Source organism: Periplaneta americana, chromosome 4 (assembly GCF_040183065.1).
Source record: "Periplaneta americana isolate PAMFEO1 chromosome 4, P.americana_PAMFEO1_priV1, whole genome shotgun sequence".
Classification (NCBI taxonomy): domain Eukaryota; kingdom Metazoa; phylum Arthropoda; class Insecta; order Blattodea; family Blattidae; genus Periplaneta; species Periplaneta americana.
In genome coordinates, this window is record NC_091120.1 from 31785898 (window position 1) to 31803298 (window position 17401).

At 34.7% G+C, this 17401-nt stretch overlaps 1 protein-coding gene across 2 annotated transcripts in view; it reads right to left on the reverse strand.

Annotated features, from left to right (window-relative positions):
* The window catches only part of btv (dynein cytoplasmic heavy chain beethoven), a 131920-nt gene that overhangs the window by 65176 nt on the left and 49343 nt on the right, over nucleotides 1-17401 (reverse strand). For both annotated transcript variants that reach the window (XM_069823110.1, XM_069823108.1), the window contains exons 32-41: nucleotides 16679-16798; nucleotides 16395-16577; nucleotides 13538-13761; nucleotides 11175-11517; nucleotides 10357-10464; nucleotides 8468-8624; nucleotides 5964-6171; nucleotides 5712-5818; nucleotides 4466-4644; nucleotides 1457-1713 (exon numbers count right to left, since the gene is read on the reverse strand). In XM_069823110.1, coding sequence (XP_069679211.1) covers nucleotides 1457-1713; nucleotides 4466-4644; nucleotides 5712-5818; nucleotides 5964-6171; nucleotides 8468-8624; nucleotides 10357-10464; nucleotides 11175-11517; nucleotides 13538-13761; nucleotides 16395-16577; nucleotides 16679-16798 — 1886 coding nt within the window. The remainder of the gene's footprint in view (nucleotides 1-1456; nucleotides 1714-4465; nucleotides 4645-5711; nucleotides 5819-5963; nucleotides 6172-8467; nucleotides 8625-10356; nucleotides 10465-11174; nucleotides 11518-13537; nucleotides 13762-16394; nucleotides 16578-16678; nucleotides 16799-17401) is intronic.

Here is a 17401-nt window from a genome sequence, read left to right on the forward strand (position 1 = left end):
ACATTTTGAAACATAATATTGTACAGTAGCTACTGCAGTGGAATAAAATTTTAACACAAGAAACACAAGTTTTACATAAGACATTTTAGTTTAACAAAATAATCTATCATCTTTTATATTTCTTAGAGGATTATTCATTTTTTCTGACTTTAGATCTCAATTTCTTAAGAAAACAATATCTGTAAACGAAAAGTCATTACAATTTTGCATATATATATATTTTTTTTACTGGGTTATTTTACAACGCTGTATCAACACCTAGGTTATTTAGCGTCTGAATGTTATGAAGGTGATAATGCCGGTGAAATGAGTCCGGGGTCCAACACCGAAAGTTACCCAGCATTTGCTCGTATTGGGTTGAGGGAAAACCCCAGAAAAAACCTCAACCAGATAACTTGCCCCAACCGGGATTCGAACCCGGGCCACCTGGTTTCGCGGCCAGACGTGCTGACTGTTACTCCACAGGTGTGGACAATTTTGCATATACAATAAAAACATGACTGAAACGATACTAGCTCAGGTGTGTGCAACTTTTTAACTTCCTGGCTTCTTCCTTGCACTCTCCGCCATCTTTTCCACTACCAGCTGTCAAATCTTACATGAGACTGTCCTCACTTTCTTGTCTTCCTCTTATCAACTTTTAATCATTTGAGAGGATGTAGAGGACGTAAATCAAGTAAAAATGGAAATGACGTTACTTCGCCTCCCCCACTCAAAAAAAAAAGGGTCGCGAATTACTCGCACAGCGAATTAACCACACTCGAATTATCGGGAGTTGACTGTACTTAGTTATGAGATATGACGAAGTAATAGCCGGAGTGTCCAACTTAAGATGAAAAGGTATACAACCAAAATAGAATTAGAATTACTGTATTTAGAATTAACAGGTTGAAATAAGTTGGACATATCATAAACATGTGGTAAACATTTCATAATCATAACTTTAAAACTGTAAAAGTTGAAAAATTCAGTCATAACTACCCATAAAATCCGAATTTCGCGTGAACACATTGTGCAGCACGAAAAGTGCGTTCGAAATATTGAACCTCACATCTCGAAAACGTTGTTTGCCTTAAGGCTGGTTCACAATAAACCAGGAACGGAAATGACAATGAGAACGCGAAAGGAGATATTGTTAAAATAAATGTATTTAAATGTGAACATTTACAATTAACTATTGTGAATGCTCACATTAAAAATACATTTATTTTAACATTATTTCCGTTCTCGTTCTCTTTGTCGTTTCCGTTCCCGGTTTATTGTGAATCAGCCTTTACATATTTGCAACTCGGAGTGAGGACTCAAGATATTTGTATGTTTCTCAAGTGAAAAGGTTCACAGTTCCAGCATTGAACGACATCTCATTTCTTGTAATTGTGCTTGTGCTTCAACTAATTACTACAAGTAAATACAATAATATAAAATAAGGTCACTTCGTAACTGCCAAGTGTTGTACCTTTTTCCACAACCCTGTGGTCCCACTAACAAGAATGGTTGCCGTGTCTCTGCATTCAGCCACGGCTCAATGATATCCAGAGTGCGTTTAACATCTGCTGTCATGATAAGAGGAAGTGAACTGAGAGATGTTCCAATTTGGACTTCTGTGTTTTCATTATCCATAGTGTATGTGTCTAGACCATCTCTGCGAGGGTTGTAGTAGCTGTACAGTACACGAGAGGGATCAGGTACAAACTCACCTGTCCACTCAAATACCTGTGAATAAAAATCATTCGATTACTATTTTCAAAAGGTACCAGAGTTCTGTTAAGGTACAACTTGATCCTTGCAATGACCAAAATTAATCAATTTTGTCATGTTTTAAATTTGATATTACTGTAATTTTGTCTTCTAATTCTTGAGGTTTCTAAAGATTTTTGTTTTATGTAAATCTGATAAATAGTTTTCGAGAAATAAACACATTTAATGAGCCCTGGTGGGCTAAAAAAATTCAACCCTTATTTCCTGGAGTAATGCTTTTATGATATATTGGTAAATTCAAACAGTGATAGCTCTAAAACTATTCAACCTATTGACGTTATTCAGGTTTTCAATTAAACCTTATTTATCAGACTAGAGCTTGAACCGCTCTGAATATAGTCTTAATTGTCTATAAAATTAGTTATCAAGTATAATAAAATACATAAGTTTTTTAACAATAAGAACAAGTTTAATATTTTCTTACATCCAAAACACTAGGCACATTAGATATTTTACTACAGGCTCTTTAGTAAATTAAATACGCCAACTTGAAAGAAGTATCATTTGAAAAGAATTGCTACACTACTACAAGTAGATTGAACATAAAAAAATATATATATATATTTCAGCATTTATAAAGTAAAAAATAATTAATGTGGTAAGTGTGTCTGTTTTTCAGAACACAGCCTCTCAAATCCTGGCTAAGTATTCGATACACACACAGTGATATCATTTTCATATTCGAGATTTCTCGCTCTTGTTTTGCTGGAAATTAAAAAAGAAAAAAAAAAAAGAACATTCGAGGTTGTAAATGTTATAAAAAATTTAAGAGTTTCTTTTGCAAACTCGAGGTATTCTTCTGATCCAAAACTGGTCAACACTGCGGAAAAAAGGTATAGTTTCAACATTCCACCAGTAGGTACGTATTTCAATGAGTTTTTCCTTCATATTCTTTTTGGAATTTCAGCCAGTAGAAAGCAACGTATTCAATATCCATCTGTGACTGCCGCAATTATTTTCAGTTTCTTTTGAATATAGTCAAAAAGCTGTTGTTTAAAATTGTATTTCGGGTAGTAGTATTTGAGTAAAATTATAATATTTTACGATTTTACAGGGATTTGTATTTTTGAAATGGAGTCAAAAACCAGGGCAGTAGTGGGCGGAGAAGAGTTTGCAAACTGAAGTCTCGCCCAAAAGGGTGTTGCGCCTTCAAAAAGTTTGGGAACCACTGTTCAATAGTAACTTACTAATTAACAGAAACAGGCATTGTGATGGTTAGACTGCAGAACTTCATGCAATTGCATGTTTTTATTGATTTGGCATATTGAAAAAGCAAAAGTGGATCTTAGCCAATCATGGTTTCTATGTTCGAATGAAGCCAACTTTTTTTGCATAGTTGCATATTTTGAGGGTTTTCCCCTTTAAATGCATATATATTTTTATTATGTATTATAGACGTGCTTTCCTCATTAATCACTGGCAAGCCTTTGATTTCACGACAATGGTATTTTAGTCTCACCGCTCCAATAATATTTTTCCGTGTAACTGTAATATTGCAGGAGTCAGGGCGAAAATACACGTGTATGTGTGTGTGTGTGTGTGTCTGTGTGTGTGTGTGTCTGTCTGTGTCTCTGTGTGTCTGTGTCTGTCTGTGTGTGTGTGTGTGTCTGTGTCTGTCTGTGTCTGTGTGTGTGTGTGTCTGTCTGTGTCTCTGTGTCTGTGTGTGTGTGTCTGTGTCTCTGTGTCTGTGTGTGTGTCTGTGTCTCTGTGTGTGTCTGTCTGTGTCTCTGTGTGTGTGTGTGTATGTCTGTGTGTGTATCTGTCTGTGTCTCTCTCTCTCTCTGTGTGTGTGTGTGTGTTTATATGGAGAAATCGTTGGTTGTTTACTGCTATAATAACTGAAAGGCAAAGAAAGTTAAAAATGTATCCATTCAAATATGGACTTAAAATGAGCAATTAATACATTTATAGAAAAAATAGATTTAATGAAAATGATGATGGCTTATGACAATTATTACTTTTAATTATTTTAATCTATATCATAATATTAAACAAAATAGACCTTTAAAGCCTTCTTTTTACTGCATATATTTCAATTTTTAGTGCATATTTCAACAGTTTTTACTGTACAGTTGCATGCACATTTTCAGGTTTTTTAATGCATGAAGTTCCGTGGTCTAGTAATGACATTCTTACTATGTATGAAAATAAACATTAAAAAAAATGAGAGTAACGTAAATTATGTTGTTGTTTTCTAATGCCAGGCGTTTGACAATAAAGTCATTTGACCTCTTGCACTCCAATATTTTTCAAAGATATTATCATGGTCAGCCACTGAAGCACAGATTTTGAGGTGTTCCGAATCCATTTCTTGGTTTGAGTTGCACAATGGACAGTTAGGGGACTGATATATTCCAATTCTATGCAGGTGTTTGGCCAAACAATCATGGCCTGTTGCCAATCTAAATGCAGCTACAGACGATTTTCGTGGTAAATCGGGAATTAACTGTGGATTATGATGCAGAGAGTTCCATTTTTTACCCTGAGATTGTGTTATCAAATTTTGTTTGTTGAAGTCTAAGTATGTAGATTTAATAAATCTTTTCACAGAGTAATACGTAGATTTAGTAACAGGTCTGTAAGTAGCAGTGCTGCCCTTCTTTGCTAAAGCATCCGCATTCTCGTTTCCCAGGATTCCACAATGGGATGGTATCCATTGGAATACAATTCTTTTATTGAGTGATATTAATTGAGAAATTAAACTTGCCTGTTTCGCAAATGCTTCTCTGCTGTCAGGAGTCAGGTTTCCACCAAGTCCTCTGAGCAAAGCCACTGTGAAATGAGCTCTACTGGTCACATTATGCAACTGGGACAATCCATTCTGAACAACACCGACAAGTGATGTGCTCACCACCATCTCTCCTTGATGTATCACCCAATTCACTCCTTCAACAATAAAAAGTTACAGTACATTGTCATAAATATATTTTGTGATGGATGAGTAAAAATGCATTTCAGTACATCGATCTAATATGTATACATAATACAACACAAAGCAAAGCAATGTAATACAACACAATACAATATAATACAATACAATGCAATATAATATAATATAATATAATATAATATAATATAATATAATATAATATAATATAATATAATATAATATAATATAATCCTCTGATTGAGGTTATAGCTGATACAGTTATTTATTAGGCAGTACATCTCGCTTGACGATATGTGTCAGAATTAGTTTCATAAGAAAATGAAAAACACATCAACAGTAAAATTACAAAGTTTTCTTAAAATATCGTAGTTGTTAATATTTTCAAACCCAACAAAGTACGAAAGAGTACAATAATAAAATTATATAACACACTAGCCCTTCCTGTGCTGTTACATGGTATCGTAGTGAAAGTTGGACTATTACAGCCAAAGATAAATCCAGACTGAAACCTGCCAAAGATTATTTTTATGCAAAGAATAGCAAAATACAATTACTGGTCACACTTCAAATCAAATGACGAAATTTTGCAAGAACTGAAAGTAACCTCCAGTTCGGAAAAAATAGCAACATAGAAAACGAATTGAATTGAACATGTAAACCGAATGTCTAGTTCAAGAGTGTCAAAATTTATAGTGAAATTTACTCCAAATGGAAAAAGTAGGCAGAATTGTGATGACATATCAGTACCTACTTAATATCGTAACTATGGAATATCACACACCGTAATCATTTACACAATACTCAACAAAGATGATATTGCAATTTTCAAGTTCTTCACTAATGCAAGGAAAGTCTTGTTGTACTTTTATTGAAATTATTGAATTATAAAAATAACTTAACTAGTAAAATTACTATTCTACCTAACAATTCATAAAATATCCATTCAAACATTGAAGATATTTTCTATCAATTTCAGTATTAACTCTCATGAAAAACTCAATTATACGTCTGTAACAGTACAGGATATTTATCTATTAATAATATTCGGTTATTACTTTCTTACCTTTATAGAAATAATCTTCAATTAACTGAGTTAAAAACCGAACGGTATTCTCATCCTGCTTCTTAAGCCAGGCCAGTACTAGACCTTTCACATTGATATCTTCGTCACTGAAATTGCAACACAGTTCGATGAGCACCCATGAAAGCAATCACAAATATTTATATTGTTTGTATTTGCAACTCGATACCAAAACAAAGAACTTCTAAAACATCATTAAACTGGCTGTATATATTAAAATAGAACCCAACATACCTGAGAAAAATCATTCCCATGCGAGATATTGTTGCAGGTGACGCATAACTCAAATCATGAGTCTCAAATACGAAGTTGACGTTAGGACCAAATTGAATTCTCCATCCAGATGGCAATGTTAATAATCTGTTATCATCTAGAACTGAGTTCAGAGACTCGATCCACTCTGGATCTACATCGCCATCACACACAATCCAGGAATGTACATCTGTGACAGCATTAATGATGAATTAACGTCAATAAAGCACATATTATATACGGTATGATTTAATGCATAAGATACTTACTTACAAATGACCTTTAGAAAACCTGGAGGTTCAATGCCACCCTCACATAAGTCCGCCATATCAGTCTCTATCCTGAGCAAGATTAATCTAGTCCCTAGCATCATATCCCATTTCCCTCAAATCCATTTTAATATTATCCTCCCACCTACGTCTCGGCCTCCCTAAAGGTCTTTTTTCCTCAGGTCTCCTAAATAATACTCTATATGCATTTCTGGATTCACCCATACATGCTACATGCCCTGCCCATCTCAAACATCTTGATTTAATGTTCCTAATTATGTCAGGTGAAGAATACAATGCGTGCAGTTCTGTTTTCCAACATCCTTCATTCTCCTGAAACTTCATTCTCTTAGCCCCATATATTTTCCTAAGTACCTCATTCTCGAACACCCTTAACCTCTGTTCATCTCTCGAAGTTAGAGTCCAAGTTTCACAACCACACAGAACTGTTTTACAAATTCTAACTTCCAGTGTTTTTGAAAACAGATTAGACGACAAAAGCTTCTCAACCGACTAATAGCAGGCAAAGCATAAGATAAATGAAAACTAATTCAACTACTTTTCTAACATAAAATACTTGTCGACTTTTCTTAAACAAGACCACAACAGAAGTAAAATTTGCGTTATTAATTCAATCATTGAATAAGTTAATTCCTTGAATTATTTAGACTGTGAAACGTCATTATGTTGAAGAGAAAGATAAGTCAATGAAAACAGCCAAGATTATGCACATTACTGACAATAACACAGTCGAGTAGAGATTATAAATATGCTGAAAATCACAATAATCTTTACTATTATTCCAGGAGAGACTCAGAAAGATTATTAAATGTTTACTAATATCAAAGGCTGAAAAATTCTAAAATTCTTCAAATATCTGCTTTCATAAATAAAGAGCAAATATACTACAGAGTGATTTATATAGAACTGACACATTTCTTTCTTTAATTATTCCGTTGGAAATTCATTCAATGACCCAATTTTAGCACCAAATTAAGCAGAATGTTCTGGAGTTTCGATTCCTTGTCACTAGACGCGCAGATGTTTATGTTTTATTCCTATTGTTGGCAGCACTAGATGCTCAGATGTTTATGTTTTATTCCTATTGTTGGCAGCTGTTTTCGACATTTTGTGTCAACGTGAAAATGCAGTACACATTAAATCAACGACTCTTCCTTGTGAAGCAATACTGGATTACGAATTCAATTACAGCTACTCAAAGGGCATACCAGAGAGAATTTGGTGTTCGCAATCCTCCCAATAGAAACACAATACTGGGACTGGTAAACAAATTGGAAACAACTGGATCTCTAGTGAGTGAAAAGGGCAAGCATCGTTCATCTAGGCTTCCCACGGTTGTTGTTGACGTAAGAGCACGACTGAAGCAGTCACCCAAAAAACCATTAAGACGTTTGTCGCAGGAGACAGGGTACACCTACTCAATGTGTCAGAGAGCCTAAAGCCATATAGGGTTACGTTTGTTCATCAGCTACAGGAACCAGATAAGGATAAAAGATTGAATTATTGTCGTTGGTTTCAGACGTTCATTGTGCAAAATCCTGCCATATTGTCCATCACATGGTTCACAGATGAAGCATGGTTCCATTTATCCGGTTATGTGACGACCGAATAATTTCCAAGAACCTGTGGCCACCGAGATCTCCGAATTTGACAATGCCGGACTTCTTTCTATGGGGTTACTTAAAATACAGGGCTAACGCCACACGTCCCCAGACACTGGACGATCTGAAGCACAACATCACACAGGAGATTCAAGCTATTGACAACAGAGTCCTCCAACGAGTGGCCAGTAACATGGAACAACGTGTTGAGTTGTGCCTTATGCAGGATGGAGGACATTTTCAACATTTTCTATAGAGGTAAATAATCTCCCAAAATTCCTCTACATTTTAGGTATAATAAATTGTCGCTAGCACAATTCGTTTTGAAACAATTAATGGAAGAAATGTGTCAGTTCTATATAAATCACTCTGTACATTCACACAGTAACAGCCACTATTACAGCGGATCTCTAGGAGTTGTAATATTAAATTAACAACAAGAAAAGATATTTGACAAATGTATATATACCAAAACAAATTAAACTATCATAAAAATTGCAATCAATGAACTAAATTACTTTAATTGCTACCTACATTAAATAATGTCTAAGGATTAATAAAACATAACACGGTTTTGATTTTCAAAATATCTCACCAGGTGGTTCAGAGTAGACTTGCTGGGCACTCAGAGTCAGTACTCCATCTGTCCATTGTCTGGTATCAAGATCTATCTGCCCTAGTAACTGAGTCCTAGGCATAGCTTTTGGATTAATAGTATGTTGCTTCAAAGACTTCCCCATCTTCGTTAAAGACTGGAACAGTTAAAACACAGAACTATATTTAGTTCAGAGTGATGTAGAAAATTAGTGTTGAGACAAAGATTATTTTTGTTTTAAAATAACATCGTAATAAGTTTTTAATTTCACTCCATATAGTAGCAGGAAATGTTAAATATAAAATAATAAATAAAACATATATTAAAGCAGCTGATTCAAACTTTGGTGACATCTCTTTCAAATCTCCTTCTTCACTAAAATAAAAGACATTTTAAGGAATTAAAATAAGACTGGACAATTGAGGCACCTCGAACCAGTGACCCAATGACTGCTATGAACAATGAACAGTGAAGTTACATCTGGAAAGAGTCCTATCTTGATTTTTAACGTAGAACTAAATCTTAAAGAATAAAACTTTAAGTATCTTGGAAGAGAAAAATAAATTGCCTGGGTTACTGGTTGAGAAGAAACTGTCTACTGAAGGATGTACTGGAAGGAACAGTGAAAGGGAGAAAAGTTCGATGATAGACAACATTATGATATAATTATGAATCGTATGCAGGAATGAAGAGAAAGGCAAAAAATATGGAAGATTGGAAAATGATGGGCTTGCAGTGAAAGACCTGCGCTTGGGCAGAAAGCTAGAAATGAATGAACTACATCTTTGTATTGGCATGGTAGGTCGTCAACTGCTCAGTAACAATGTCCAAAAAATGTTGTTGTTTTCTAATGCAGGCGTTTGATAATAAAGCCATTTGACCTCTTGTACTTCAATATTTTTCAAAGATATTATCATGTTCAGCCACTGAAGCACAGATTTTGAGGTGTTCCGAATCCATTTCTTGGTTTGAGTTGCACAATGGGCAGTTAGGGGACTGATGTATTCCAGTTCTATGCAGGTTGTCCAAAAAATGTTACATTAGAATTGCTTCTAATCTTTGAACAAACAAACAAAGCGAAACAAAAAATATATCACCATGTATACAAAGGGATCCTGTAACCATAAACATCTGAGTGAAACCAGTTGGACTCTCAAGGCCAGCGAGATGTGTGAGACAAACCAAACAGCCTCGAAAACTGTGTTCCAGTGGACATATCATGTGTGTAACTCCTTGAGATCTGAACCAATTCAAACGTTTGAGATGTCAACTGATCAAGAGCGATGAGATCGACTAAGTACGAAAAAAATTATCTAGGATAAACTAGACCCTCAACTTTAAAAAAGTAGTCGTGAAAATGTGTGAACTTTAAAAATGTCTTGAAATTCAAATGCTGAGAGAACACAAGCACAAAAGGAGAAAAAGGCAACCCAAGAGGAATCAAGCAACCCCAAAATCACAACTAAGAGTACAAGAGAGCAGCAAAGCACACGAGCTTCCTGAACTCTGTGACTGTAGAAAGCAAGACAAGTCACCTCAACCATTTACATTTATTCAAACAGTGAATTCAGGTTACTGTACAACGCCAGGGCAAGATGGTAACCAGGTCCCAGTGCCTGTGAACGTCATTCCCACTAGCCAGCCTGAAACTGCACAGTGACCATATGAACATTAACTTGAGCAGTGACAAAGCGTCAATTGGAGAAGCATGTGGCAGCAATGACATCATCTGAACTGGGCACGTCGAAATCAAAAACTTGCAGAGCAGGCACAACAGGCCCTTGCTGACATAGTTCCAAGTCCTTAAACTAGTGAGCCATTGCTGTTTCAACTATTTCATGCCCTTTCTTATCTTCTTTTTTTCTTTTTAAATTAAGAATATTACTTACATGTTTAAGCAGATGGCAAAGAGTAGTTTTGCCTGAACCTGATGGGCCAACAATTACAACTCCCATTCTTTGTTGTAACTGTTCATACACCTCTAAGCACTTTCTCATCTGAAAATATTCACAACATAACATGAATGTGAACAAAGGCAGAATTTCAAAGCAGGAAATTATCACGTGTAATAGTTTCTTAGTGGAAAGACTGGTGTAGGCCTACATATACAGACGTGGACAAATTATTAGACTAAATTAATTATGTGTGCAACGAAGCTGTATTTATCGGTAGAAATAATTAACAAAAATTTATTTTACACAGAAATAATGAACAAAAATTGAGTTTTGAGGTTACTAATATTTTGTGAACATTCCCTTATTCTTTACTAACACGTTGATTTTGTCAGGGATGCTGGAAACACTTTCTTTGAATATCAGCATCATTTAGCCAGATGTCAGACAGTGCTTAAATGAGTCCATGTTTGTTGTAAGCCTCTTTTTGTTCACTTTCTTCTTCAGTGCACATCACAGATTTTCAATTTCGTTCATGTCCGGTCTTCTTGCAGGCCATAGGAGAATATCTTCTGCAGTATATAATTAAAACACCAGTAGTACCAACATAGCCAGAAAAAATATAGTTAACTATTGGAAAAATATACCAGAAGATGTAAACAATCATATTTACAACAATAGAGACTCTGTGATTTATACTGATAGTTGATATGACGAATTATATTATGTTTCCAAGAAAACGTTTTAGTCTAATAATTTGTCCACGTCTGTAAGCATTTAATTACAAGATCATATGTTTTACGACTACATCTTACTTGTTCTTCATTGTAGAGAAGTCCCAGATCATTGCAACTTTCTTGGAGAGCTGCAGTGAGTTCCTCATAACCAGAGCTAGTGAATGGAACACCAGGAAAGACATCCCGGACTAGAGAATCAAAGCGAGCACAGTCAGCAAATGTCAGCTTTGAAAGTGTGTTGAGACGTAGAGCTTGCACCACCAGCTCCATCTCCCCCTCTTCTTCCAGCCCACTATTCAGGCCCTTTCCTTCTTTCAGAAGATTCTTCTGAGTTGCCTTTAACACACTGCCACACCCTCCAAGTACTGTTTTCAAGGCTCGCAAGCCCCAGTCATAGTGCTGTTGCTTTGTAAGAAGCTTCCTGTAATATTATAGAATAAAATATTATCAACTGTAGGAGTGAAAGTATTTCGTTTCCAGATAATGTTCCCTGCACAGTGTAAGCCAATTATTGCTTTTGTCAAAGCTAATGTAATGCAGTTATGAATACAAATCATCTCCTTTAATGAAGAACACCTAACCAGAGGAGCAGATTGAATATAACAAGACTATATTGAGAAACAAGGTTACTAACTTAGACTAGTATTTAGTCACTTGAAACAAACAACGAAAATACTGTCAATTTCTGTCAAAATAAAAGACACATGTATATAAAAATATACATATAATTAGGAATGTGAAGCATAAGTGGACAAATGAAAAATTTTTGTATTATTTATGCTCGCGACCATACCGAAATGTAGTAATTATACACCTGGTAGCAATCCTTTAATGCATGTCATTAAAGTGCACCTATTCATTAAAGTTCAGGTTTTCAATTATTCTCAGATATGCAATCGAAAGACGAGGGAAACGTCATGGAGGCTGGAAATCCAATACTGTCGCAGAAGGTTATGTTCTGTTACTATAATAATTAGCGTTAATTGTAAATAATATTCAAATAAATTCAATTTCTCATCTCGTTTTTCAATTCTAAATCAATTTCCAGGTTATATCAAAATTAGTTCATGTTATTCTGTAGATTATAACAAGGTCAATGACATTATTGTTCCTCGGAAAAAATCAATACTTTAGCGTCTGCGCATATCTCACAATTTACGAGTGATGCACAAGGTCACTTCCACTCTTCAGTTAGATAAGAATAAAATGAATACTTCTGAATAATTTCAAGTTAGAAATATGGTCGAGCATAAAAAGCCGTATGAAACTTGCCTATAATGGTAATTAAGACGCTCGTATGAAAATTCTGAAACTCGCTTGCACTCGTTTCATAAACAAACATACTCGCGTCTTAATTACTATCATTATAGGCTCGTTGCATAATGTACTATTATGTTGGCACATCTAAAACTAAAATGTCTTTTGAAAAGTAAAAACAATGGTAAAAAAATACTTCATTAGGAGACTAGACGAATATATGATAAACTTCCAGATTGTGGATCGATTCCATTCAGAGTAAGATACAAATTAAATACTTGTATATGAAGACGACAGCAAATTTACAATTTTTTACGAAAGTTATGATATAATTCAAAATTACTGCTACCAATTGAAGGGTTTTTTTTAAAAAGAACCATAGTTTAAAAATAGCAAATATGTAGTGAGCGTATAGTAACGGCCATCTACAGAATTAGTTGTTAGTGGAAAAAAACCATTGTGCTATGTTATAGGAGCGGGAATTTTCAGTGGTTTTCATAAAACAACCATAGTCCAAAGACTTTCTTTGTGAAAACAGCCATTGTAAAGGATGATGGTAGCATTTAAAAATATCCCATTCACATCATCTTGGAACATTTATCCGTACAATTTTAAACTGTAGTAGATTGGCAGTATTGCTTCTTATGTACGCAGCAAAAGTCAACTCAGAGAAAAATACTTAAGCATGAGAATTATTGGGTCATCTTTAGGTGCAGAAGTCATCCCATGGAAGAAATACAAACATCGAAAGAAGAAGAAACAAGATATAATAAAGAAAAAGAAGATTAAAGGAGAGGCACACTTCAGCCACAACAGAGTATTATTTCTTAAAACAACCATTGTCCACAATTACCTACATTTGCATTTGCACATTTATGTCTATGAGACAATAAGTTATAAATGTACTTCAGATGTCCCAAGTTTCTACAACACCTTAAGAAATGGCATGATGAATTTCATACTTGAAGTGTCAACAACAACAGATAGTTTTTTTTTGTTTCTCTTGAAAATTTATGTTGTTGGACTATGGTTGTGTTTCCAAAAATAAAAAAAAAAATAAATAAATAAAAAAACCCTTCAATTGGTTGTATAGAAATTAATACTGACAAGCTGTAAAAATTAAGAAGTTCAAATAATTTCAAGAATCCAGTTTTCTCTATAAGAGTAATATAACTGTTTTGTACCTTGAAAGGCCAAACACTTCAACCAGTTTCCTTCCAATGGATTTGGCATGCTTGAAGCCCTCACAGTAGAGAATCACCTCAGCAATGAGATCATTGTCAGGATGTGACATGACCACAGGTCGGAACAATTGTTTCAGATTATCTGGTAGCTTCTGTCTTCCGCCATAACCCTTTCCAGCAGGATTTAGGGTGACAAATATTCCAGAATTTGGATCCAAAGGCACCTGCAAAAATTAACAAAATCGATAAAAATTCTTATTCTATAAAATTAAGTTCAACACCATGGCATCGTGGTCTAAGGTATCCTGCCTAGGACTGGAATTACGGAATGCACGCTGGTTCGAGTCCTCATGGGAAAAGAAATTTTCTGATGAAATTTGGGCCAGTGTATGGGACTGGTGGTCACCCAGCATTATGATGCACTTGGGGAGCTACAATAGGTAGCAAAATCCAGTTGCGAAAGCCAGCTAAAACAGCTGGGGGGACCATCATGCTAACCACATTCTGGTTGGATGATTGTGCTTCGGCATGTGAACGTGAGGCCAGCAGCCAGCTGGTCGGTCTAGATCCTTCAAGGGCTGTGGCACCACGGATATTCTATAAAATTATTCTTAAACAACAAATGACAATGCTAGTGATGCCAATGACATATATTGGGTGTCTGCTGGTTAGGTTGATCAGAAACAGTCGAAAGTGATCAAACTGTGTTCCTGGCATAGTTAAGATCGCCCATAGTAGGTCATGCTAGCTGATAGCCAGTTTCATATGCAGTTGAGTTGTTGAGTGTGGTGCTAGTTTGACAAGTTTATTTCTCTGTGTGTGGTTAATTGTGTAATATTAATGTAAACTGGTGAGAATTAGACAAAGTACTCAAAGAAATTGTTGCATATTATTTTATTGCAAAGTTATGAAATATGCGATATATATATATATTTTTTTATTTATTTTTTTTTGCTCCAAAATTGTTGCATATTAATTTATTGCAAACCAATGAATTATATGGTTCTTTTCAATATTAAACTTGGCTCTGATTGACTGGATGGTGTGACTTTTGATGTTGCAAATAAGTACTATAGTACGATTCTTGGCATTTCTCAGTGCAGTCCCTACCCAGAGATCCGAAACCAATGAAGAAATATGCAATATTTTTTAGCAAAAAATAAATGTTGCACATTTCTTCACAAGTTAGCAATAAAATATTATGCAACAACTCTTTTGAGCACTGTAATTTAGAACAAAGAACATTATTTTATTTGTATAAGAGTTATGTGGAAAAGCATTCTTACAAATCCTACAAAAAATAAATTTCGTCGTAATTACCCAATGACACACATTCCATCATCACAAACAATTTTTTAATTAGTGAAAAAAGTGGGAGCACATAGTATTCTTACAGACAAGAACTATACAAGACATAGGCCCAATCCTGTTTCAACCGAGGAAAAACTTAAAGACATAGGACATTAATTATTGCAAAATGAACTCCACACAGTTTCCTGCAATCTTTTCAACAGGACTGATGCTTATTTAAGAGCAGAGAGTGAACACTTCGATTGTCTGATGTAATTATGAGTATACCATTTGATTATTTCTAATAAGTACTTAAAGTAAGTACACCAGTCAATTAAGTTATTAAAACAATAACCAACATCTGAGCAGTGCAGCACTTTGCCATAGCAAAACATTGTCAGATCACCCAATATGAAGCATAATAAAGGTAGTGATGTCAACAACTACACCAACAAAATTAATGACAATACTAATAATGATCTTACTACTAATGCCAATGATCACCAGTGGCGTAGCGTCAATGTAAGCTAAAAAGCTCAGCTTCCCCAGTTAATAATAATTTCATAATAAACCTGCAGTTTATGGACAAAATTATTTATTAATTTTAATAGAATTTATATTTACGCGTTAAATATTGTGATGCGGCAGCTCAGGATGATTTGTGATGCAGCAGTAAACAAGAAGCCTGCACACACCAGCTTCCAAGCAGACTGGTTTCTTACACTCATTCTTCTGTGCAACCCACCCCGCAGATTTTCTATCCCTTTCTAACTAAACTACACTGATCGCAAGGCTCGCAAGAAGCTAGCTTTGACATTGAAAATAAGTAGTTTCCGAGTTATCCCTTTTTCGTCAGTTGTTTTCAGTTGAAGTGTTAGTGTGCATTGTGGCTGATATAATAAATAATGAGCGAAATAACAGTTCCTGACACCAATTTACTTGAATTTTTTAGGACAATTCTATTATCAAGACTGACTTACAAACAAAAGTGTGATCTAAAAAACAAATGACCGACTCCCTTGCTGTTAATGAAGGACACACTCAAAATACAGATGCATACTTACGTAATGATACTAATACTGTATCTATTGACCGTTAATATTGTGATTTATCTAAGTATGACAGGGAGTGAGAGAATGTTATACGTATACATGTCTATTTGTTAGAGATATGTGTAAACCGTGAAATCATATTTTACTATGCACCATTTGAGGTCATGCCTTATTGGTGTTACGAGGTTCCAACCAATCTTTGACTGCTGACTTGACATTGACTACTGTACTATTTATTTTAAGACTATATTTTTGTAATACGTTTTCTCATATTGCATGAAAGACAACTTGAGTTAGCTTCCCCTGCTCAAAATTTCATGCTATGCCACTGATGATCACACATCGACAAAGACACAACCAATGATAGATAGAAAATATACTGAAGACAATAAATTATAATGAAGCTATCATTAAAACCTACATAAACATACATATCGCCATTATTTTTGTTTTTGATATTATTATATCATAAAACATTTACATTAATATTAAAAAAAGGATAAGTAATTACTTACTTCTTCATCCATAAGCTTTACAGTTCCATGACCATGCTTCAGTGCTGTCTGAATAGGCTGAATCTGCATGGAAATTGCAGATAATGTTGCTTCTTCCAAACGGTTGAATTCATCGAAACATCCCCAAGCACCACATTTCACCAGGCCGACAAAAATACGAGCCATTGATTTTACATCAATACCCTAGTACATAAGAAGAGCATTACAAAAAAAAACCCAACCATTATGTGTAGGCTACTGTTGTACATGAATACATTCATATTATTTACATTCGACTGCCTTACCTCATCACAGTTGAAAACAAGTACTTGGCGACCAAACAAACCTCCTAGTGCTTTAACTGACTCTGTTTTCCCAGTTCCAGCTGGGCCATATGGGTTACCACCTAGACCCATATTCATTCCCTGAAATAGTACATATAAAATCAAATACAACACTAACAATTCACACATTATATATAATATAGTAAAGGAAATAATTTTCCCTTGCCATAGAATCGATCCTGATTTTATATGGAACATATTCAACGTATTAGCACATGAATTTTTTATGCTCTCCTCTGTAGACAAAACAACTGATCTTAAAGATGAATTTCTAACTCCTTTGTTACCGACTTACATGAATAGCACAGACAGCTAAATATAATAAAAGGTCGACTAAAATAAACAAGAATGAAAAATATATTAATCTCAAATAACTATTTTTCATCACATGTACCATGTTTATGAACAAAGGAATACACTGTACATGAGATAATTATTCATGTGACATGCTAAAAATGTTTCACACGAGAATTCTGTTACGTATATTGTAAAAAAAAAAAAAAAAAAAAAAAAAAAAAAAAAACTTACGAAACCGTCGATGCAAGTATTCAAACTCATTTAAGTGTCATAAATTTTTATCTCGCCGAAAGAATGTATTTGAGTTACTCACAGTCATAAGTGTGTGTCAACTATTAGGTTATTTAGCACTGATGGGATTGATGTTAGCGAGATGGTGTTTGGCAA